At 38.4% G+C, this 24,161-nt stretch overlaps 1 protein-coding gene and 1 long non-coding RNA gene across 7 annotated transcripts in view; one reads left to right on the forward strand and one right to left on the reverse strand.

The window, feature by feature from the left end:
- shank3b (SH3 and multiple ankyrin repeat domains 3b) overlaps positions 1 to 23,183 on the reverse strand; it is a gene marked incomplete at its 3' end in the record, with an annotated part of 32,855 nt that extends 9,672 nt beyond the window's left edge. The window contains exons 1-14 of one of the 5 annotated variants that reach the window (XM_084406324.1): positions 22,805 to 23,183; positions 21,967 to 22,688; positions 16,534 to 16,799; positions 14,506 to 14,709; positions 14,319 to 14,390; positions 12,985 to 13,093; positions 11,840 to 11,991; positions 11,548 to 11,715; positions 11,282 to 11,398; positions 9,700 to 9,777; positions 8,050 to 8,116; positions 3,776 to 4,028; positions 1,653 to 1,816; positions 766 to 879 (exon numbers count right to left, since the gene is read on the reverse strand). In XM_084406324.1, coding sequence (XP_084262450.1) covers positions 766 to 879; positions 1,653 to 1,816; positions 3,776 to 4,028; positions 8,050 to 8,116; positions 9,700 to 9,777; positions 11,282 to 11,398; positions 11,548 to 11,715; positions 11,840 to 11,991; positions 12,985 to 13,093; positions 14,319 to 14,390; positions 14,506 to 14,709; positions 16,534 to 16,731 — 1,696 coding nt within the window. In that variant the 5' untranslated portion in view covers positions 16,732 to 16,799; positions 21,967 to 22,688; positions 22,805 to 23,183. Of the gene's footprint in view, positions 1 to 765; positions 880 to 1,652; positions 1,817 to 3,775; positions 4,029 to 8,049; positions 8,117 to 9,699; positions 9,778 to 11,281; positions 11,399 to 11,547; positions 11,716 to 11,839; positions 11,992 to 12,984; positions 13,094 to 14,318; positions 14,391 to 14,505; positions 14,710 to 16,533; positions 17,875 to 19,545; positions 19,687 to 21,966; positions 22,689 to 22,804 lie in introns of those variants that run through there. The other 4 variants (XM_084406323.1, XM_084406325.1, XM_084406322.1 and 1 more) reach the window with 4 other exon arrangements.
- On the forward strand, positions 761 to 23,961 carry LOC311288750. 2 transcript variants are annotated; one of them, XR_014626988.1, is made up of 5 exons: positions 761 to 888; positions 1,639 to 1,831; positions 19,668 to 19,906; positions 20,780 to 20,850; positions 23,230 to 23,961. It is a non-coding gene; the product is annotated as an uncharacterized lncRNA (long non-coding RNA). The 2 variants fall into 2 exon arrangements; XR_014626989.1 differs by lacking the exons at positions 19,668 to 19,906; positions 20,780 to 20,850; positions 23,230 to 23,961 and adding an exon at positions 17,881 to 18,393.
- Positions 23,962 to 24,161: the final 200 nt, after the last annotated feature.

Genomic DNA, 24,161 nt, shown 5'->3' on the forward strand with positions numbered 1-24,161 from the left:
GTACAAAGGTCAATTTGAATGAAAATGCAGAGTGGAGTAACAAATATGTTTTGTGTTTTACAAATATAAATAAATTAACCTAGATAATATTTCACTGATAAATACAAACCATTTTACAAATTGCATGTAACCTTTGAACAAATACCAAATCTAGTGCATACAAATGCATATCTGTCTGTTATGATTGTGAGACACTTGGCTTTTTATGAGATCTCTCAGCTCGATTTTCTAACAAATGTGTCCAGGCAGATTTTCTCACAAATGCAGTTGAGCAACTTCCTCTTCTAAAACAGTAGATAGCGCTAAAATAGGGGATTCATTTAACGCTGGTCTCCCGGGAGAAGCACTGATTTGAAACTTGCCTTTGCCAGAGCTGAGGAAAATGACCGGTGAACAGGTGTGTTTCTGACTTACTTTAACTATAATTTGCTATGTTTGCGAGTCGAGTTTTCCTTTGCAAAGCAGATTGAGTTTGTTTGCGAGTCGAGTTTTCCTTTGCAAAGCAGATTGAGTTTGTTTGCGAGTCGAGTTTTCCTTTGCAAAGCAGATTTAGTTTGTTTGTGAGTTGAGTTTTCCTTTGCAAAGCAGATCGAGTTTGTTTGGAAAATGCTGGATTTGTTTGTTTAATTATGGCGCAATATTAACTCCATATATGGGCTAGAAAATTTCATTAGCTCAGTATAAAAACCATCATGCCTATGGAATGTCCTCATAATGATATGTGTTCAAATGTGTCTGTGTGTGTGTGTGTGTGTGTGTACTGACCGAGTCGTGGGTCATACTGTCTCATCTGGACTTCCTCTACACAGTGAGCAGGAAACCAGCCAGTTCGTCCTTTAACTGAGCCTTCCCAGAATCCTCCTTCACCTATGCTCAGCACTGGTGGAGGCAAGTAAAAACTGTAAAATGTTGTATTTTGTATTTTTCCTCCTTTCATATATGGGTGTTTCTTCAACTGCAGGCACTTTTAGTTATTTGCTATTGTTTTTCATTTTTATTTAGTTATTTAAAGATCACATTAAACTTTTTACCAAGCATTCACTATTTAGTTTGCTACTTTTCAAAAGTCTTTATGTATAAACATTTTTGTTTTGTTTAAAATTATATTTGATAACTTTGATCATTTATGAGTGAAAGTAAATATAGTGAAGAGTGAAATAATTATAAACCATGACATATCAATTTTTACACAAATTAAAATTGTCCCTCAGTTTCTTTCTTCAAAAGTTTGTACTTATTTATCAAGGACACAACAGTGAAAGACGTGCCTGAGATAAAATATGAGAGATGTGAAAACAAAATTCAGTAATAGTCCATCATTTCCAGCCAATGCATGATTTTGTACAATTATTTATTTGTGTATTTAGGATAAACAAAGTGGTAGTTATGAAATCAGCCTTTGCAAGACAGTCAGCCATTTTATTCCAAAAATGTTCATGATAGTTCAAGAGGAAAAAAAAAAAAAGACCTGTAACGCATGGACTGTATATTCAACATTGAGAGTAAACAAATTCAATAGACTTGAGAATTGTGTTTAATTTCTAAAAGTGCCCATAGTTGAAGAAACACTCCTATTCAGAATGTCACAGATCGTAGCATCCTTCAGCATAAAAATGTGATCTTTTTGCTGCATCTCAGACTGAACGACTGACCTTTGACCCTCTCTCCTCGGTTGAGTGTGATCTCACCCTCGCCCTGTGGCGAATGCGAACTGACAGCGATGAAGGTTCGGCCGGGCACCGCACTGTACAGGCGTCGCTTGGGCCCTCGAGACACGGCAGGAGGACTCGGCTCTCTCTGTACGGGACTGCCAGGACTGCAGTATGCAAACGTATGTGCAAAAGTGATTAATAACCAGCTCTGAGGTCAATATCCTCTTTTATGTCAGGTTATTAAACAATACTTTTATTAATTACCATATGTGACCCTGGACCACAAAACCAAGTCATAAGTCACACGGGTATATTTGTGGCAATAGCCAACAAAACATTGTATGGGTCAAAATTATCGATTTTTCTTTTATGCCAAAAATCATTAGGATATTAAGTAAAGATCATGATCCATGAAGATATTTAGTAAATTTCCTACCTTAAATATATCAAAAATTTATTTTTGTGGGTGGATGCAGAAAAATCGCCAACATAAATGGACAACTTTAAAGGCGATTTTCTCAATATTTCGAATTTTTTGCACCCTCAGATTCCAGATTTTCAAATAGTTGTATCTCGGCCAAATATTGTCATATCCTAACAAACCATACATCAATGGAAAGCAAAAAAAATTACCCATAAGACTGGTTTTGTGGTACAGGGTCAAATATTATTATTTAATTATTAAAGGGATAGTTCACTTTGAAATTAATTTTTGATATGTTTTAGCTTACCTCAAGGGCATCCAAGATGTAGGTGTCTTTGTTTCCGCAGTAGTTTAAATTTTGATATTTTTAGGTCAAACCGTTCTTGTCTGTCAGTCATATAATGCAGGTCTATGGTCACTGTCTCAAAACACAAGCACAGAGTCCAAATTAAAACAATTCCCCATCGTCCAAATGAAACAATTCCCCATCATAAGTACACATTGATGGCCTAAGACAGGAAACGAGTGGTTTGTGTGAGAAAACAAACAGTATTTATATCGTTGTTATCTCTTGAAAACAGCACACGTCCAAATGATCTGACGGCGCGGGCGGGTATAGATATATACATAGATGTCGCCTTGGCTACTGCAGTTCATTGGAACGAAACCGTAGCCAAGCGACATCTAGTGTATATATCTATACCCGCCCGCTGGCGGGTATAGATGTATACACTAGATGTCGCCTTCGCTACTGCAGTTCATTGGAACGAAACTGTAGCCAAGGCGACGTCTATGTATACATCTATACCCGCCCGCGCCGTCAGATCATTTGGACGTGTGCTGTTTTCAAGAGATAACAACGATATAAATACTGTTTGTTTTCTCACACAAACCACTCGTTTCCTGTCTTAGGCCATCAATGTGTACTTATGATGGGGAATTGTTTCATTTGGACGATGGGGAATTGTTTTAATTTGGACTCTGTGCTTGTGTTTTGAGACAGTGACCATAGACCTGCATTATATGACTGACAGACAAGAACGGTTTGACCTAAAAATATCAAAATTGAAACTACTGCGGAAACAAAGACACCTACATCTTGGATGCCCTTGAGGTAAGCTAAAACATATCAAAAATTAATTTCAAAGTGAACTATCCCTTTAATATTATAATTATAATATTCATACGTTACATTCATGTAAATTCTACATAATTATGATCAGATTAACAATAGTTTTACTCAACTTATAAAATCAATCAATCAATACAAATATAAATAAAACTTTTTTTAAAAATACATTTTTATTTTTAGTGACATTAAAGGGTTAGTTCACCCAAAAATGAAAATTCTGTCATCATTTACTCACCCTCATGTCGTTCCAAACCCGTAAGACTTGCATTCATCTTCGGGACACAAATGAAGATCTTTTTACTGAAATCTGAGAGCTTTCTGTCCCTCCATTGACAGCTACGCAACTACCACTTTCAAGCCCCAGAAAGGTAGTAAAGACATCATTAAAGTAATCCATGTGACAGAATTTTTGGGCGAACTAACCCTTTAAAATCAACATTAATTGTATGGAAAAGAGCAGTGTGGGCATTTTGCTAAATATCTCACTTTGTGTTCAATAGAAAAAAAAAAAACATATTAGTTTGGAGAAACATTTCTTTAATACGCAAATCAAAGCCAACTCCACACCTGAGGTGTCCTCCTGAGCGGGTGTGTCTCCTGAGGCTGCGTGTGTGTGTGTGAGCAGCCTGGGGGCTGCGCTGGGACGGCCCGGTGTCGTCGGGCTCCAGGGGGGGCAGGCTGCGAAGGGAGGGGGCCGGAGAGGGAGCTGGCAGACTCTCATCTAGAGCGTTATCACTGGCCGATCGCATTAGAGAGCGACGCGGGGATATGCAGACCGCACGCCGCCGAGACGAATACGAAGGAGTCTCCCTGAAAGGCACTTTTACAGGAAGACAGCGGCATGTAAATAGTTATGCATTCTTCCTAAAAACACATAGAGCCTACTCACATCTATATTGCTATATTTTGAGAAATCTCCATGCTTAAAATATAAAACCATGTAAATTTGTGGAAGATATCAGACATGCACATAACAAAAGATTAACAACACACAAATCAATTATGGAAAAGGAAATAATAAGTATTTTGTACTGTAACACAATTTGGCTCATACCACTGCATATTACATTTATTAAAGTGCACTTTTATTTTTCAATGTATTTACATACAAGGCCGTAACCACCATTAGAAATGGCCCAATTGCGGGTGGTTAGGATGATAAAAAGTTTTAAAAGTTACAGTTTAAGGCTGCTCTGTCTCAGCGGTCAAACAGCTCTGATCAATGTCAACATGATTGTGATGGCCAATCAAATCAAAGTAGGCGGGGCTTACTGTTCACAGAAGACTAGTGCGAATTCCAATGCAACACCAGAGAATGTCTAATATGGCGAGAAGTTTCACTCTCACTACACTTCCGGCTTCTGAACTGGTTGCAGTTCCACTCTGATTCCATATGAGGGCGCTCACAGGACGAGTGCAGAATGAATGGAGGTCTATGGCAGTATACCCCTCAAAATCCACTTTTCTCAGGATATAATTTTTTGTCTAGTAATTTGAATGTTGTATTCGAAAGGAGATGCAAAGAAATTACACATTGCTGGGTGTTAGATTTTTTAGAGTCACTTATTTGCTTTAAAAAAGTCTTTCAAAATGTCAATGACGTCAGAATGCTGACGTCATTAGCAGAATGCTAGCGTGTTATGGGCAACAACAACTCAACCTGTAAGAAATCAAAACGACTTAAGTACTCGTTCATTCAACTTTCGACCTAAAACCCATGTTGAACTTGCAAAATCTACAATCACATCTGAGATTTCTCAACGGCAATCGGGTGAAAGAGACAAATTTAGCCGTCTAGCCCCATTGACTCCCATTCATTTTGCACTCATGGCGAGCGCCCCCAGTGGAACTCTGGTGGTACTACAACCAAAATTCGGTACAATAGGGCTTAATAGGGAGTGGACAGGCTCTCCGTAGACGGGCTCTGGCAACACTTTAGTTTTAACAATGAAAGAGTGTGTGGTAAGGTGTAAGCAGCTTAACATTTAATATTTGACAACTGTTTTACCATAGAAATATCCAGCTACATATCCAGTCATGTACTTTTTAAGGAAATTTTGGTGTTTTGAATTGAAAATATGCTATAATTTACGTGACTCATGTAATTCATAACTGAATATGATGAGACAAGAAACGTTTTATGTTTTTTTGACATGACACGAATAAGAGTGCATGTGTGTTGCAATTAATTACTTCACAACTACAACAATTAGACCAAGAATAACTTAGTTTACAATTCTTATTTCTTTTTCCTTATTCCCTTAAATCCCTTAAATATAAAATTTGGTCCCCCCTCAATGTTCAATGGTCACTGCCTTGTTTATACGCGCACACACACACACACACATTTAGATCCTTAAACCGAGAACCATTTGGAAATTGCAGTCCTTATAATATCCAGTTTTTCTAACATCCTGTTGTGTCGGACATTCAAACTAAGCAATGTTTTGATAGAAAAAGTATTTAACGTTTTTGGGAAAAGGGCACAAACGAAAAAAAACATGATAAAGTAAAGGGCACATCTCAAATGGATCAAATGGTGTGCCGTTAAGAAAGTAGTAGCCTAAATCATCGAAAAACTGCAGCAGCATCAAATGACCCGCTAGACCAGAATGACCACTGTAATGGATCCCTGAAGAATCCTATCAGTTGTGAATAAAACCCATTTTCGCCTGTCGAATGGATCAAGAGCACTCTCCAGGATACTGGAATGGATATGTCCAAGACTATCATAAAGAAAAGAACTAGCAGAACAGATTCACCTCTATCAGGCTGGGATGGAGAGGAATCACTCATCATAACACAAAGCCTAAGAACCTCATCTGTGAACCACAGATTAGACGCATATGGCTGCTGTTTAAGGATATATGTAATGCGTCCCATTAATTTTAATTGAAACAGAGGGAGCTTATAAAAAGGACTGCCATGTCCTTGATGGTTCACGCTTTATGGACATAAATATCATACATAAAGTCAGACTTTATTAAAGAGGTCATATCACTTAAAACATATCAAATACACAGTAATTTAGTTTTCATCCCCATTTTCCACCCACTCTTCCAAAAGTGAGCAGTTTTGCTGCTGTATCTTTTAAGACTTGGATGTAAATATGGGCAAATAGGTTATAGGCTGTTGTTGTTGTTTAATACTGGCCAGAAGATGCTATTATACATAAAATATTTATATGATTACACACCATTGGTTCTTAATAATGTGTGCTGCCTCATTAAATGTCATAGAGGGTTTATAGCCTTTAGTGATAGTTGTGAAAAAGTCTCTGGGTTTTCCCTGCCTACTGTTTTTTTTTTTTTTTAATAAATGCATTTCGGTACCGTGAGTTCTTGTTTTCCCAGCATGCTCTGAGCAGCTGTGGTTGGGAACTCAAATAGAGTTGTGCAGGAGTGATGTATTTTTGACGGCCAACCCGGAAAATTGCATCACCTTGGTTTCCTCGACAAAAACACAATAGGATCGTCCCATTGGCTTTTGGATTACTGCAGAAAAATTATGGTCTGTGATTTAACAAAAGCTTATGATTCTTTCATGTTTTGTTCATCGTGATACAAATCATCGTGATCTTCGCAAATGAACACAACTTTCATAAATACAAATAAAAAGCTAAACGGAATACACCATGGTCACATGACTTTAACGTCACCATCACTAAGATTCTGAGAACTCTTTCCGTCTTTGTTTAAAAACATTTGTCCTGAAACTTTATAATAGTTTGCAAGAGCGTGATTATAAACACGATTGAATGTTCTTGAAAACCTCTGTAGTCCCATTTAGCCACTTATTTAGCAACCGCCTTTTACAAGACAAGTAAAAGCTTTAAAAAAAGGGTTTTACTGATGATCTTTGAGTAAAACATGAGAGTATCTTTAGCTTGAGACCTCTGGCATTTAAAAAAACATTAAAAAAAACCCCACTGACTTCAGGACGATGGAACCAGAAGTGCTACAAAATACATCATCCCTGCACCACTGCATAATATGAACGCAACTGTATTATCTGATTTACATTAGAAAGCTGGAAAAGTTTTCACAGTTTTGTTTCGATAAATTGTCTTTTTTGGACCGGGAAGGACGTTTTCCGTTTGGAAAGATGCCGTTTTAGTATACTGAATGAAATTTGATTCCTCATGATATGACCACTTTAAACCAGATCTAATTTAGTTATTGAGTCAAATCAAATCTGCTGGTGTATAGAGCCACAACCTGTGGGGTAAAAAATAAAAAAAATAAAAATAAAAACACAAAGTGGGGATTGCACTGGTGAGTTAATACATCATGAAGACTGGACACAGAGATCAGCACATGAAACACACTTAGATTACACATAAATTACAGATGACTCACAGATTACATCACACAGAGCATGACTGAGATTTACAAAGAGAAACACACACAGATCATAAAGAGATTAGCCCACATGTACTCGTATGACAAACAGTTTACATCACTTATTGGAAAGAGCACTGATAGAAACAATAGCCAGATCAAAATCTTGCACATTCAGACTGACTGTTTTAAATAAAAAGATATCATCCAATTATGGATTGTTTTGACCCATTCTGTGATGAAGTTACTAGTTTCGTGCTGCTTCATAATGATAAAACGCTCTTATGTTGTCATTTTTTGCTTTTATTCTGTGCTGGACTAAATAATAAATTGCGGTTTTATCTGAAATGTTATCCAATAATGGATTTGGATTTGATTGAATGGATTCTATCTAGACAGCCTAAGTTTATGACGGTGTCGTGTTGTGGTGCCAAGTAAAATAGATCCAAGATTTAAGGCCTGATGTTTCAAAAAGTTCAGACTGAATCCTGATCAACTCACCAACATCTGAGGTTTTATGGATCTTGATGATTTCTGCCAGGTCAAAGTTCCCTGCGATGATGGCAACCTACCAGAAAAATAATTTAACATGTCAAGAGCACTTGATTTAAGGTATAGTAAAGGGACCTATTCCATTAAAGACTGTGGGCCAGATTTACTAACAGCTAACAGTGCCAGCGCAAACCCCTACTGTCAGGATTTACTAAAGAGACGCAGTGAAAAATTTGGTCATTTTTGCAGCTGACCTTATGGCATATGCATTTGGGGTTTCCTTTTCAGACGCAAAATTTATGGGAGGAGAGTTTTTAAATGAATCATACAAGGTGGTTTACTAAGGTTTGCGCAAGTCAATTTACAGGTATTTGCGCCATTATTTACCGCCCCCAAAAAAGCATGCCTTAAACCAGACACTAATTTGCGCTGCTCTGGTAGATTGCGTTGGTCATTATGGAAATGATCCTACGGAAGCGTATTGCATTCACTTGAGGAAAAAAAATCTACTCTGTTTTTCTGAATTAATGAGTTAATTATCTCAAAATTATGAGATAATTTTTTCTTGAAATAAAAGTTTTTGCTCTGTTTTTCTGAATTAACGAGTTAATTATCTCAGAATTCTGAGATAATAATAAAAAAATTTGCTCTGTTTTTCTGAATTATGACTTAATTATCTCATTCTGAGATAATTAAGTCATAATTCAGAAAAACAGAGCAAAAACTTTTATTCATGGAAAATGATCTCGTAATTCTGAGATAATTAACTCGTTAATTCAGAAAAACCGAACAAAATGTTTTTTTATGTAAAATGATCTCATAATTCTGAGATAATTAAGTCATTAATTCAGAAAAACAGAGCAAAAACTTTTTATTCATGAAAAAATTATCTCGTAATTCTGAGATAATTAACTCGTTAATTCAGAAAAACAGCGCAAAAACTTTTTTTATGAAAAATTATCTCGTAATTCTGAGATAATTAACTCGTTAATTCAGAAAAACCGAACAAAATGTTTTTTTTTTTATGAAAAATGATCTCATAATTCTGAGATAATTAAGTCATTAATTCAGAAAAACAGAGCAAAAACTTTTTATTCATGAAAAAATTCTCTCGTAATTCTGAGATAATTAACTCGTTAATTCAGAAAAACAGCGCAAAAACTTTTTTTTATGAAAAAATTATCTCGTAATTCTGAGATAATTAACTCGTTAATTCAGAAAAACAGCGCAAAAACTTTTTTTTATGAAAAATTATCTCGTAATTCTGAGATAATTAACTCGTTAATTCAGAAAAACCGAACAAAATGGTTTTTTTATGAAAAATGATCTCATAATTCTGAGATAATTAAGTCATTAATTCAGAAAAACAGAGCAAAAACTTTTTTTTATGAAAAATTATCTCGTAATTCTGAGATAATTAACTCGTTAATTCAGAAAAACAGAGTAGATTTTTTTCCTCAAGTGAATGCAATACGCTTCCGTATGATCCGGCTTCGTCCGTGTTCTTTAATTTGCGTGTCGTCAGTAGATCACGCACAGAACTTTCCACTTCCATCTGCGCTTCTTGGGAATTGCGCTCTCATGTTAATTTTCCCTGTTGTTTAGTAAATCTGGCCTTAAGTAGTGCTGAGCCAAAACATTAGCTGAGAGACGTGGTACCTGAAATGCTGTTTGGTTGTTGTAGTTCTTGATTTCTTTATTTGCTCCTCGAAACAGGAGAACTCTAGCACAGCCTTCCTATAGATATGACAGAGGGAACAGAGAAAAAGCAGCTGAGTGCAAAGGAAACAGAAGCGATTATAGCTATAACACCCTGCAAATGTGTATGTGATTTGATGCCCAGCGGAGTTTAATAACTATATACTAGTGAAATACTAGCATTCGGCCAACTGCGAAGTATGTATACTGACTACAACTATACCTTTAAAAGCATGTAAAGCAGAATGAGTGTGAAAGAGTTCCTCTGAGGAAGCAAGGGAGGTAACAGTAAAACCAACAGTAAAACAAGTATTAAGAAATATAAGTATTTTTCTACAGTAACACTGTCCGATCCAAGTTTCAGAGGCAGGCAGTGTATTTTTTCATAGAGGTCTTACAGTGTGAATGTGAAGGTAACCGTGAAATGTCACATTAGAGGAGATGGTGCCTCCACATCGCTGTGATTGGCGATACCCTATCAATGCCTAATCATGTTCACAGCCGCTCTGCAAATTGTCCTGAATGGGTCGAAATGGTGGAAATGGTTGGATGATTACAAAGTAAACAACTTACTCATTTGGATGACATCAGAAATCGGTGTCACAAAATCGGCACATTTCAGATGAAGTAAAACGTTTAAAATAATAACGGTGTAATGACGGGAGGGAGGGGAGGGAGGGGGGGGGGGGGTCATTTAAAGGAATTGAATAATTGAAGGATTAAAAGTGATTTAAGGGAATGAATAAAAAGAAATAAGAACGGTAAAAAGTTCTATGGTTATGAAATATTCGTTGTAAACTATTTACAATAATATTTTATTGTGAAACATGCACACATTCACTCTTATTCATATGTTTAATATGTCAAAAACGCAAAATGTTTCTTGTCACGTTCAGTGACATGAATCATGTAAATGATTGCATATTTTCAATTAAAAACGTCCAAATTTGATAAAGTTGAGCAGTTTGGATCTCTGGATGTCACTGTCACCATTGAACATTTCTATTGTTGTTGTCAAATATTAAATGTTTAGCTACTTGCATCTCACCACACACTCTTTCAGTAGTAAAACTAAAGTGTTGCGTTGGAATTCGCACTAGTCTTCCGTGAACAGTAAGCCCCGCCTACTTTGATTTGATTGGCCATCACAATCCATGTTGACATTGATCAGAGCTGTTTGACCGCTGAGGCAGAGCAGCCTAAAAATATAACTTTTAAAACTTTTTGTCATCCTAACAACAAACAAAGAAGTGTGTAATAGAGTGCAGAAGGGCAGCATCAAGAATATCAGATATTTTGGGGAGGACTCAATGTCTATGGTGGTTACGGCCCAGCTAAGCGGTAGACCAATCACAACAGACCGGGCCCGGCTGACCAATCACAACAGACTGTGCTTTTCGGAAGGCGTATTTTAAAAATAAAATTTGTAAAGAGCATAATTTAAAAATAGTTTGCCATCCTGAACATAACCAATAATTGGAGAAAGCATAGCTGATGGCATTGAGAAGGAAGACTCTGTGTGAGTATTTGTGGGTGTGTGTACCTGGTTGTAGAGGGCACACAGGTGTAGTGCTGTGTTTCCTGAGGCATTCTGAGAGCTCATCTCCGCTCCATAGAATAACAGGTGCTCAAGGTGCTGCACGTTTCCATGACGACAAGCCTAATGTACAAAAACACACACGCTCCGATCACCCACTGCTGCAGTTGTAGCAAACAATAAAAAGGATATATTTATTCTCGCTGGAGAATGAAACTTTATGCTACAGGAGACTGTCTCTTTACGTTTAACGAGAGAGCTCTGAGCTTTACCTGATGGATCTCCTGCCAGCCGTTCTCGTCGCTGTAGCCCAGCTGTGCGTGATCGTACAGCAGCAGCTCGCAACAGTACGGATCTCCCCCGACCATGGCACTATGATAGAGGGGGGTGAGCCCACGACTGTCCTTATAGTCTGGAGACGCCCCCAGATCCAACAATGTCTGCGGATAGCACACGAAATATGACGGACATATGTGCACAGACTCCCAACAGCTTGCGATGAGTTGTATAAGGATGAGTCTTTCTTTGGATTGTGCGTGTGGGAGGTAAAGTGCATCAACTCACAGTCAATGCTACATGGTTGTGCGTTTGGACCGCTTTGTGCATCGCCGTCAGGCCATCTCTGGTTCTGAAGTCCAGATGGGCTCCTCCGCTCCTCAACACCTTAATCAGTTCAGCGCAAGTGTCCAGCTGGGCCCCGAGAGTGAGAGGAGATTCTGGAAACATCACACATGCGGAGATGATTAAAAATGCTAAATGTCAAATCCATTTCAGCGAATATATAATTAGTTAATTTTGTCGAATGTTCTTGGCTGATTAGCACTGTACTTAATTTACATTCATTAAAGTATCCTAAATGCTAATCAAGGCAAACTTTGAAGTTCACCCATCCTTCACCCCAAATGAAAATTTTTGCCATGATTTACTTATGTTGTTCCGACCCTGTATTATTTTGTGTATTCTATGAAACCTAATATTAGATGTTTGGCAGAAGTTGCTCTTTTGCATAAAATGAAAGTAGATTGTGAGTTATGTCTCTAAGCTCCATTTAACTCTTTCCCCGCCATTTGATGGAATTTTCCGGTTTTCCGTGTTTTCACTGTTATACGGTAGGGCTATATGTGCCATTACACATCTTCTGAAAGAGCAGAGAATCCCCGGACCAAAACACAGGTGAAAAAGAAGCAAAAACAAGCGATAAAACCATTGCTTATGCACGTCGTAGTCTGAAAAACAACAACGTGATTTTCTCCGCTTTTTGTTCAAAATGTTGCTTTTTTTTTCGGAGGCTCTGTAATTTCTTTTGATATATTGCAAGTTCAGATATTCATGCAACAAAATATTCTGGGGGCCATGAATGTTTTGTGAAAATTATTAAAAATGCCTGGCAACTTTTTTTTTGTGTTGAAAACACTGACGGGGAAAGAGTTAAGAACCAAAAGCTCCCTAAAAGTATAAAAAAAGGAGGTTATATGACTTGTGAAGTCATGCAATAGCTTTATGTGCAGAACAGACCAAAATTTTAAACTATTGTTCAATGATAATCTTCTCATTCCTGCCAAGACTCTCAAATGGCACTTCTCCAATGTTCAAAATGGCATCTTTTTAGATGCATTGCATCAAGTTTGAAGGCAGGTTCGGGAAGTGATGTGAAATATACTCAAACTCTTGCACATGGAGAATTAATTTAAAAAATATAATAAAATCACCTCCGCTCTCAGTATCATGAAAATTGGGGTCCAGCCCTTTCTCCAGGAACCTGCAGACCTTCTCCACACACCTCTGTTGTACATACTCCATAAACTTCTTTAAATTGGCCTGGCAACAATGGAAAATAGTCTTAGATTACTAACCAGTCAACAATGTTTTGAGTAACTCAAGGTCTTTAATGGAAAGCAGTTTTTATATGAAATATCGAATAATATACAAGGGGTCAACATACTACATTCACAATGCAAAGCTGCCTTAAGCATTACTAAGAAGTAAGATGCAAAAAAAGAAAAAATGAATGGAAGTTGCTCATTACAAATGCAAAAAGATTAGCCAATCATAACAGATAGCTCATTCACATGAAGAGTATGTAAAGATGTAGCAAAATAGTCTGTACAATTCTAGTCAGAAAACAGTAATGTAAAATTTAATTAAGTTTTTCCTGCAATTAACCTTGACAAACACAAGTGGACTTAAAAAAAATAATGCCGTCAAACTGTAGGTTATTGCCCACTGTTAAAGGTGCTGTAAGCTATTCAAATTCGTTTGCTAATTTCTGCCATTTTGCTAACTTGAACCACATGTTCTCTTTTCCAAACCCATCTTTTGAAGACATGTCAGCAAACCTGAATTCACAGACTGAGAGTGTTTCTAGCTAGTTTTTTGATTTGGCTAAAAAAAGAAGCATGGACTCTATTTGGAGTTGCGTCTAGAACTGTCACAGAGACACATGCTATTTTTTTTTAAGACTAAAAACAATAGCTTACAGCTGGTTCCAGATAACGATTTTTAATGGAAAAATATCCGTTTTTTTAGAACAACAGAATTATAAATAAATATACACTATCCGTTCAAACGTTTGGAGATGGTAAGATTTTTTTAAATTTTGTTAAAAGAAGTCTCTTATGCAAACCAAGGCTGCATTTATTTGATGAAAAATACAGTAAAAACAGTCCTACCACAAAACTGTTATTTTTAATTACAGTAATGTTCTCTATTTCAACATTATTCCTGTGATCAAAGCTGAATTATCAGCATCATTACTCCAGTCTTCAGTGTCACATGATCCTTCAAAAATCATTCTAATATGCTGATTTGCTGCTTAAGAAACATTTCTTATTATTATTATGTTATTAATGTTGAAAACAGTTGTGCTGCTTTTTTCATGATTCTTTGAATAGAAAGTTCAAAAGAACAGCATTTATTTGAAATTGAGAACTTTTACATGAATGTCTTTACTGTTACTTTTGACCAATTTAATGCATCCTTGCTGAATATCAGTATTCTTACCAACCACAAACATTTTAACGGTAGTATGCATGTTAGACGTTACCTTGGTATGTAGTTTGGCCAGTTGCTTGTCATCTACATGGCTCTGAGTGTAAACACGCCTCTTGTAACGGAACTGAAGTCACACAAATGAATTGACAGGTAAATGATAATAACAGCAACCTGAGCCAATAATATCATAAGTGAGAGATCTAAAGCATCGTGGGATGCAGAAGGGGGAGTATGTGCACCTCTAGGTACGGTACAGGTGTGATCGTAGGGAGAGGATACTCCCTGAGCAATCTCTCCTCATCGAGGAACTTTCCGGCGCGCCCATTAAAGGCAGGGAGGTAGAGGCCATAGTTAAGCACGTCGGTCAGGCTTTGTGTCAGAGTGACCAGAACTCGCTGCTTACAAACCCACACTGGAGCCTCAAGGTCCAATCGCAGGCATTTCTAGAAACAAACATACACGCGTTACAAATCCCTACATGAACAATTAGTATTTTTGATTTTATTTTGAGACTTTTGCATATTTTATTATACAGATTGACAGAAAATCAGCTAAGGTGATATTTATCAGGATTTGACGCAGGTTGGACTCGAACCTGCATCAACCATATGAGCACCAAGGCTTAAACGCCCTGTTTACACCTGGTATCAAGATGCGTTTTGGTTGATTGGATCACAAGTAGACGAGGGAGACATGTTCCCGTTTACACCTGGTGTTTTAATCCGTCTCTTTTGTCCACTTTTGTCCTGATTTCTTCGAAAGGGAGGGTCTTTGGGCGCGTATATGTATTTCGATCTGATGGATGAAATAAGCTCACGCAATTTACATATGAGCACGACCGGAGACGAAAATTTACGGAGCTTTCATTTTTGCTCTGACAGCCGCAAGACCACGAAAAACACTTGAGTGTGTGTTAGAAATCAGGAATGGTGAGAGAACATTGTGCTTGGTATGTTTTTTATCTTCAAACCAAACTTGGGTCTCCAGCCAACAAAGTTTAAATCCCTTCTGGCCAGTGCACTTCCCATAATGTTTAAGCCCAAAGTATACTTCAGTCGTCCACGTTCTGCAACAGTCCACGTCGTCCACCAACACTGCCCAATTTTTGTGTCCGCGCGGACGGTGCGCTTACAACAACGCAAGTGCTAGTGACTTGAGCGCTTGAAAACAAAGTACACTAGACAGTGCGCATCTGCCGAACGCGTCTTTCCGGTCTCACGGCCAAAAGAGTATACTTTTAAAGGCTTGCACGCTCAATTGTGCATGAGATGGAGCAGAACGCAGAAAATGAAGGATACCAGGGCCTTTACGCGTTAGATCAGTAGGCGCTCTTTTGTTCCTGTTCAAACACATTCGACCACAAAATGCGTTTTCGACTACCTCTGGAAGTGGTCGAAAGTGGACAAAATGTTTTAGACCCTGTTTACTCCTGAATTTGGCGTTGTCCACTTGTTATCCGATCGACAAAAATGCATCTTAATACCAGGCGTAAACAGGGCCAAAGACTCGAAAGACTAGACCAGGTAGGTTTAATTATTCATGTGCAATTTGCCATCAAGTGTCCTTAAATGCCACAAGATTCGCTAAGAGTCAGGACCTTGGATCTCTGGGGACAGTTTAGTGTCCCAATCACTACACTGGGGCGTTAGGACCCACACAGACCACAGGGTGAGCAGCACCCCCTGCTGGCCTCACTAACACCAATTCCAGCAGTAACCTAGTTTTCCCAGGAGGTCATCCATCCAGCTACTGACCAGGCTCAACCCTGCTCAGCTTCAGTGGGCAACCATTCTTGAGCAACAGGGTGATAGCTGTGCAAAATATAAAACGCAACTTTAAAGTACTCCCGTCGGACATAACTTTTGACAGAAAGCAAGGAGTTACGCTGGATGCTGCAAAGGCTCTCAGAAAGAGGAGCACGGTATTATGTGTTTGGCAGAATTATGTAAACATGTTCTACATAACATCATTTAAAAGTGCAAATTTATTCAGGAAATATACTGGGGTTGAAAAGTCCACTTTTGGACTGCACTGTACATGCAATCGCCATCTTGCAGCAAACACGACTGTAGATGCTTGCACAGAAACACGCGTGCATGTAGACGACATGCTGTAAGCCTCTGTCACACACCCCTCACTCCCACGCAGAGTCAACAACTCAGTCTGTACCAATCACTGCCACTCTCTACTTCTGTGCTGCAGTGCAGCCATTTCAAAGACAAGAGTGAGCCTGCATATGCATATGTGTGTGAGAGCAGAGTACTCACCGTTTGCTGCAAATCAGGGATTCCGATGCGGATGACAGCTGCGCCTCCGTGGAGATCCTCCATAGGGTCGGAGGTAGATTGACTCCCAGGAGAGGCCCAATTGCTGTCATCTCCGTGGTTGCCGTTGGTAGGGGCGTGTTGCTGCCGCGGCCGGTCGAGAGCCTCATGTTTGCCGTCGGCAGGTGGACTGATAGGCATGCTCCGGGAGAGTGTGTGTGTGTGTGAGTGTGTGTGTGCGTTCTGCTCAACACGCCGGCCTCACAACCCTACAACACAACATACACCTGCATTTTCAGTCAAACTCATTCTAATGCACTGGTTTATGTTGACTGATATTTGATGTATCTGTATACTAGTAGGAAGAATGTACGCAGAGCTGTTTTATAATACGCACACCCAAGCATTTGTGGCTAATAATGTCAAAGTGTGACAGGTAATGACGTCTTCACGTAAGCATGGAGATGACATTTTACCACAAATCACAAATCAAGATAAAATGACGGGATGAGAGAGTTTGAAAGAGAGAGTGAGAAGAGAGAGAGAGAGAGAGAGAAAGAGATAGGGACTCCATTGGTTGTGAGTGGTTGCCATGGACACTGTGAAGCAGATCCACTTGGGAATAATGGAAATTGAGGGAACCCTGCATCCCAAGTTACCATGGCAACTCAGCACTTTGCTTGTTCTGGTGCGCTACCACTTCCTCTTTAGAGACAGCTGTGCAAAATCTCACACACTCACCGCGTCTCTCCTTCTACAGCATCACAAGCAACAAGCCAACTCTTGACACCTATTTCAATTACTTAACCCTCTGAGGCGTGATGATGTCCACTTCAAAATGTCATTTTAAACCATTCAGGGTGCGTGCTGCATCCAAACCATCATAGGCGATTACTTGTGACCTTCTCCCATAATTCTATATGTCTGTCCTGTTTATGTTGTGAATTTTATAGGGCTGGATATTGACACACATTCCGATTCAATTCAATTCAATATAGATTAATTTGGATATATATCTGGTACAGTACATGACAAAGTTTTAACTGATTTGTATACAAACATTTACTTACACAAGGAAGTTTTTAATAATAATAAAAGTTACAATACTAACTTCATAATTACATAATTATGTTTCTACTTAGTTTTTTTTTTAAATATAAACATTTAAATGGGAGCTGTCATAAAAACTTGACAGATTTATTCAAACATACATTCATTAGATACTGTAAAAATATAATTAATATGTAATATGGGGTATATATTTAGCAAAAAAGCTCCTCTCTTGACATTTTTCTAACAAGTTTATGATCATTGAATGGGTTTTCTGAGGTAAATTTATGTTGTTCTCAGGCTGTTTTATTGACGTATTTCCCGCGGTTGAAACACCGATTGAGCGATTACATGATACATGACACGGATTTCGGTAAGTTGCACTGTATACCTTTCAACATACCTTCTGATGTTCATTCATGTTTATTTCGTGCTGTAACTGTAATATAACTAGTAGTTAAGCAGACGAGATGATCGGCTCACGTGATCTTCGCTTGATCTGAGGCGTTGCAGCATGTCACGCCACATGAAAGAGCGCCAAAACGGTATTTATTGTTTGAATTTCATAACAAAATAGACAGAATTTGAAATCTGAGATTTTGTTTCATATCAAAAGTAACAAAGTACAAAGCTTATTGAGATTTATTAGATGGGAGGCACTATGTTCTGTTCCTTCATCAACTGAAAACAGCATATAGACTAAAAGATGATTCTTGGGATTTTCAATCTTTTTTTACCCAGCCCTAGAAGTTTATATTGCCTAGCCTATGACAACATTCCCAGCAATGTTTAGATCCAAGAACGTTCTGGGAACATGTAATATATATATATATATATATATATATATATATATATATATATATATATATATATATATATATATATATATATATATATATAATACTTAAAAGGAACGTTCCTTGAATGTTATGAATTGGCTCCCAAAAAAATAACCAAAGGGAAATCATACACTAACTTTAGCGGAAAGTTCTGTGTTTGCCGGGTAAAGTTCACATGTCTGAATTGAAAGATGTCAGAACTCTCTCAGAACACCATTTTATTTAATTGAAAACATTGGGAATTATGATATATTATTGTTTTGAAGTAAAAAGATGGATTTTGAATGCATCAGAGGGTTAAATACTTTGTACATTCTCACAGAGAAATATGCTGTATCACACACTCATTCTTTTACCATACTATTATCACAGCCGGCCACATGTAGCCGTCCACCTACTCACTCATTCCAATGCAATCACACACAAGCTAAAACATTTCAGACACTCTTGACTATTGTCCACAGAGACAGAAGGGAAGTCCTCTATTATGTAACAGACATTGTCACAGATAACATGAAATGGAAAATCCCTGTAAAGAGTAAGTATAATTTGCATCAGCATTGTTACACTCTATGACAAGCAGAAACTTAGATCTGAGATGACATGTTATCATTCAACTCAATTAAAGCACTGACATATCAAAAGGTCTGCGATCACTAATAACCACTTAATCAACATGAAATAATACAGAGATTCTTCTAAGCAATAGTAGTAACCATATCTGTATTTTCAAAATAAATTGTACAAACATTCCCTTGGTGCTAAGAAGTTCTCAAGTGGTTTCTAGGAAGTTGTTAAGTGGTTGTTAGGGTGTACTGGGTTATTGCTCACTGGCTCAAGCAATACCCACCCATAAGGCAAGATATTCTGGCAAATTCCCTCCTTCAGTGTAAGCATTTTATCATCTGGCAGGCAAAACCATCAGTCTGATCACTTAGAAAAGTAATAGCACACCTCTCTTACAATCCACATAATTATCATACATAGTCCAATACAGACAAGTCTCAAGCCAAAGATTAGTATTTAGGTTAAGGGGTTTGTTCAAATCCCTAACTGTAAGTATACTAATACTCATACATACAAGCTAGACATATTAAATGACAATGAAACAAGGAGGAGTTGTTACATTTGACCTGCACTTCCCATGTGAGGCTTCCCGTACGATCAAACTTTTCTGAGCTTTCCGTCTTTATTCCAATGATTTTCTGCCAGTATTCCACAATGCCTTACTTAGTGTTTGTATTGTAGCAGGGCCGAACGTCCCGGCACTCCCTCGGAGGTCTGAGATTTCAGGACACTTTAAGCCCAACCCTGATGCTGAATATTCCCGAGCAGGAAAACTAGCAGGAAAGAGGAAATTACAGCAGGAAGGTCTCCTCCAGACCATCTCAACCAACCAAAAGCATCGTTTGTGGGCCTCCACCAATAAGAAGCCAGGGTTCCAGTGTCTCAACCAATCACCAACGTATCATCTATAAACATCACAGGTGAGGCTACGCTTAAATACATAATTCTGGTTGTAATCAACACCTCTCTCACTCCTAATGCCACTCAATACAGCGCGTTCAAGTACCTCTGTAAATTTGAAGTGGATAAAATGTAGCAACAAGGGATTATATGTGCTTTGATTGGATAAATAAGAGATTTTATTTATGCATGGTGTTGGATAATGCATTTATCAAAGCATGTTGGGGTCACACCAAAAATGATGCCAGACTGAATGAAGAAATATAAAAACCTTCATAATCCCATCAATTTTAAATACAGGATCACTGGAACGCCCACATATTCTCACTAACACACACACACACCACACACACACATCCGAAGCACCACTATCATTTTTTTTTTTAAAGCAACATGGCTACAGTCTCCAAAAACTTCCACTGGACCTGTTTTTATACTAGGCCTTTCTGGCTTTGTAATTTACTTCCCGTGATCTCAGCCCAACTTCCTGGCCTTCTTCCTGGCTGGTTTGGGCCGAGGGTCCTCGGGATGTTTTTGCAGGAAGTATAGGAAAGGCTGCACGCCTCTGATAACTCCGCTCTTTCCTCAGGCGATACAAAAATTCACCTCACACACATGAATGTGGAACAGAAATAAAGACTACCGACACCCACACTCCTTCCTACAAATCTCTCACACACACGCTGTTACAGAACAGTAACGTTTCTATTTCCACCGCACACTAGGAGGGCCTCTGTAACATTAATTTATGAGATAGCACTAATACTGTAGTCTCTTGCGTATAGTTCTTTAATGCTGAATATATCAATATTTGAAATCACATATGAAGGTGTTGTGATGGATGACAGCAGCAAAAAGTCCTGATAGATTTCATTTCCTTTTGATTTCATCAGATCAAACAGAAATCACACGAGTGTGCTCCTTCTCTGTTACATAAGACACACCTTCACGCCTGGATCTGTGGGTAAGAACTTGACTGAAGTTATAAGGCTGCAGACTTCTTAAAATGATCCTCAGAGATCTCCCACTGAAACACACTAAATGCACCAATTTGGTGGTTTTGGGTAGCTTGACAAATAACGTATATGAACTTTGAAATTTCAGAATGTATTAGTGTTTGGCTTGTCCTCCTTTTGCTTTAAGAACAGCAGCACTCGAGCTGCTTTGTGTCAAGCATGATGATCATGTCCTTCAGCTTGATTTGAGATGAACCAAATGGCATCTTGAGCTTTAATGGAAGAGCATGTGACCATCTGAGAGTCACATGATCAGTCGCAAATTTAACTTATTTGATTAGACAGTGCAGAAATCATTGCAACCAGTGCAAAAGTATAGTATAGTATAGTTTTATTTAATGTCTGCATCTGAGGCTAGCTTCATGGCAAAAACTGAATTACAAAAATACATAAATAAAATAAACAAGCAAACATACAGCAGTTAATATTATACAAGATTTTTTAACATTAACATATGAAAAGAATTCTAAAACCTTTTCTGGTAAAATCTAACGAAACAAGTCTTTAAGTGAGCTTACTTCATAAAAATGTTTTCTACTTGCATTAAAAGCGGGAAAATGTTTATTTTATATGTTATGTAGTCAGTTATTATACATCAAAAGAAACTGCAGCTATATCATAAAAACTGTCTAATTATGCAAGATGCCGAAAAACAGATTTCATGCCAACTACTTATTTCCTAAATATCTCACACACTTGGACTTTGGTTGAAATCTTACTGACCATCTGAGAGGTCAGAGCAATGAATGCAATTTTAAGTGATGTTTCTAAGTTTTAAATGCTTGATTTAACATGCATTCTTCATATGCAAGTCAGGCTTGTACTCTCCCCTATCACAAACCTTAAACAATTCCCCGAAATGCAAAACTTCTGCATAGAGCAACTACACACTCAGTTTCTCCAGAATTCATTGTTGCACACGCAAACACGCACAAATCCCCTCTCTCTCTCTCTCACTCATCTTCCCCACATGGTTTCCTCCCTCTTTTGGGGATCCAGGGACAGTATGATCATCCAAAGAGCGCTGTGAGCAATAATGATGTGTGCGCGCGTGGGCGTCTCACCTCATCGCCGTCTCTGTTCAGAGCCTCTGTGCATCTCCATATCTCAGTGTGAGAATTCACATGCTAAGAGCTGTCACTGCATCCCAGTACCACTGCACCTCTCCAAGTCCTTGCTCATCACTATGGCAACCAGAAAAATGGTTCACCAGGAAACTTTGCCTGCTTTTAAAGGGCCAAAGCATAAATCTGGTGCGAGCATCCTCCTGCATCTCCTGACGGGTGTGCAAAACACTCAAGGCGCGCTTCGTGCACGTGCACCGAGCGCCACACAGATGTTTAAAGAGAGGGGAGATTGAGAAGGGGGGAATAGGAGAGAGAGCAATTTAAGGAAAAGAAATAGACAGTGTGATGGCTTAATGTGTGGGCGTTAGGGCTGAATAGATTGGCCTCAGTCACGACAGAAATTAGGATGTAAGAGAGTGACAGGTAAAGAAGGTAAGAGGGCTGGGGCGACGTCTGTGTATTCTGCAAAATTCAACTCAACGCAAATCAGTTTCCAATCAGCGAGATTAGGCTTTGCCTGAAGAAGACCTACATAGAGTGAGCGCAACACTCATTCACACATCCTCACGCATATACACACACACTCACACTCACACACACAGCCACATTTTGCCTGTTAGGAAAAAGTGTTCAGTAATCCCTGTAGTGATGCCCAATGAAAATATCCGCATCGAGCCGCTGTACAGAGGTGCGCTGACAAAATATGACACACAGAGAGCCTGAAAAGACACAAATTAATCTTATCTTTCAACAAACACACACTTAAATTCATTCAAGCAACACCTAGCACACACACAATTCACCCAAGGATATGCTGGAAATCATAAAAACTTACCTAATAAAACCAGGGCACACATTCCACACCATCTCGACTTCCTCTGCAAGGGTCCGTCTCTGGTCTGTGAAAGTGTATAGAAGTGTGCTAATGTGTGTGTTTGGAACGTATGTGTGTGAGAAAGAGAAGAGAGGGAGAAAAGAGGAGAGATAGAGGGAAAGGGAAAGAGAGAAATAGAGGGAGAGAGAGGGAAAGAGAGAGAGTGCGGAGGCAGAGAGACTGTTACTGTATGACAGGAATGCTCAGCTCAGCCCACACAGTGCAAGCATGATACACTGACTGTGTGTGTGTGTGTGTGTGTGTGTGTGTGTGTGCGCGCATGAGAGAGAGAGTATAGAGAGAGGTTCAGTCTCCCACTTCTTTGCGTGGGCAAGGCCTGAATCTCACTCACGGTCTCTCTCTCTTCTCACTCTCTCTCTCAACAGCTATTACAGGAGAACAGCAGAACTGGATGGTTAAAAAATGGGGATTGTGAATGAGAAAGCCTGGAGGTGGGGAGAGAGGAGAAGAGAGAGAAAGAGCACTGCCGATGGACTCGTGGCTGATTGGTTCTGTTTTATGACATAAAAAGTTTGTCAGCAAAATCCTGTAGCATCGGAAGCCGGGGATGAAAGGTTTCGTGATCGCCATGGCAACACGGCTGATGTAAACATCAGCACAGTTAGGTGGGCGTGCGGCTTTTGTTCCGTGTGTGTATGGACAAGAAGTCACAACAATACGATCCTTACGAGAGGTCATACGCACGCTTGTATCTACAAATTTGATACAGACTGACACTGAATTGGATTCAGAAAGTGACACACACACAAACACACACACACACACACACACACACATGTTAATGTAACAAAAATCCAATGTCCAGGTCATATTTCACCCAAAAATAGAAAACAATTATATTTTGCATAAAACGTTCGTTTTTTCCCCCCACAGATATTAAGCACAATTCTCCCCCTCAAAATGTCATTACTGTAATGTGTCCAGATGTTTTTATGTCCTCATAATAATTTTGAATTTTGGCAAACCAGAATAATTATTTAAAAGAGCTGCAAAAAAAGCTATAGGCAATTAAAAATAGGTAACTTTAAAAAACTTTAGTATAGGACATAATAAATATATATATATATATATATATATACATTGGTTAGTGTATTACCTAACATGAACTAGCCTTTGTTAATGTTAGTTAATACAAATCCAGCTGTTCATTTTGTTTATGTTAGTTCACAATGTATTAACTAATGATTTTAATAATGTATTAGTATATTAAAAGTGAAATGAACCTTAACTAAGATTAATAAATGCTGTAGAAGTATTGTTAAATATTAGTTAACTAATGAAACCTTATTGTGAAGTG

This window comes from Rutilus rutilus (assembly GCF_951802725.1).
Source record: "Rutilus rutilus genome assembly, chromosome: 4".
Lineage (NCBI taxonomy): Eukaryota > Metazoa > Chordata > Actinopteri > Cypriniformes > Leuciscidae > Rutilus > Rutilus rutilus.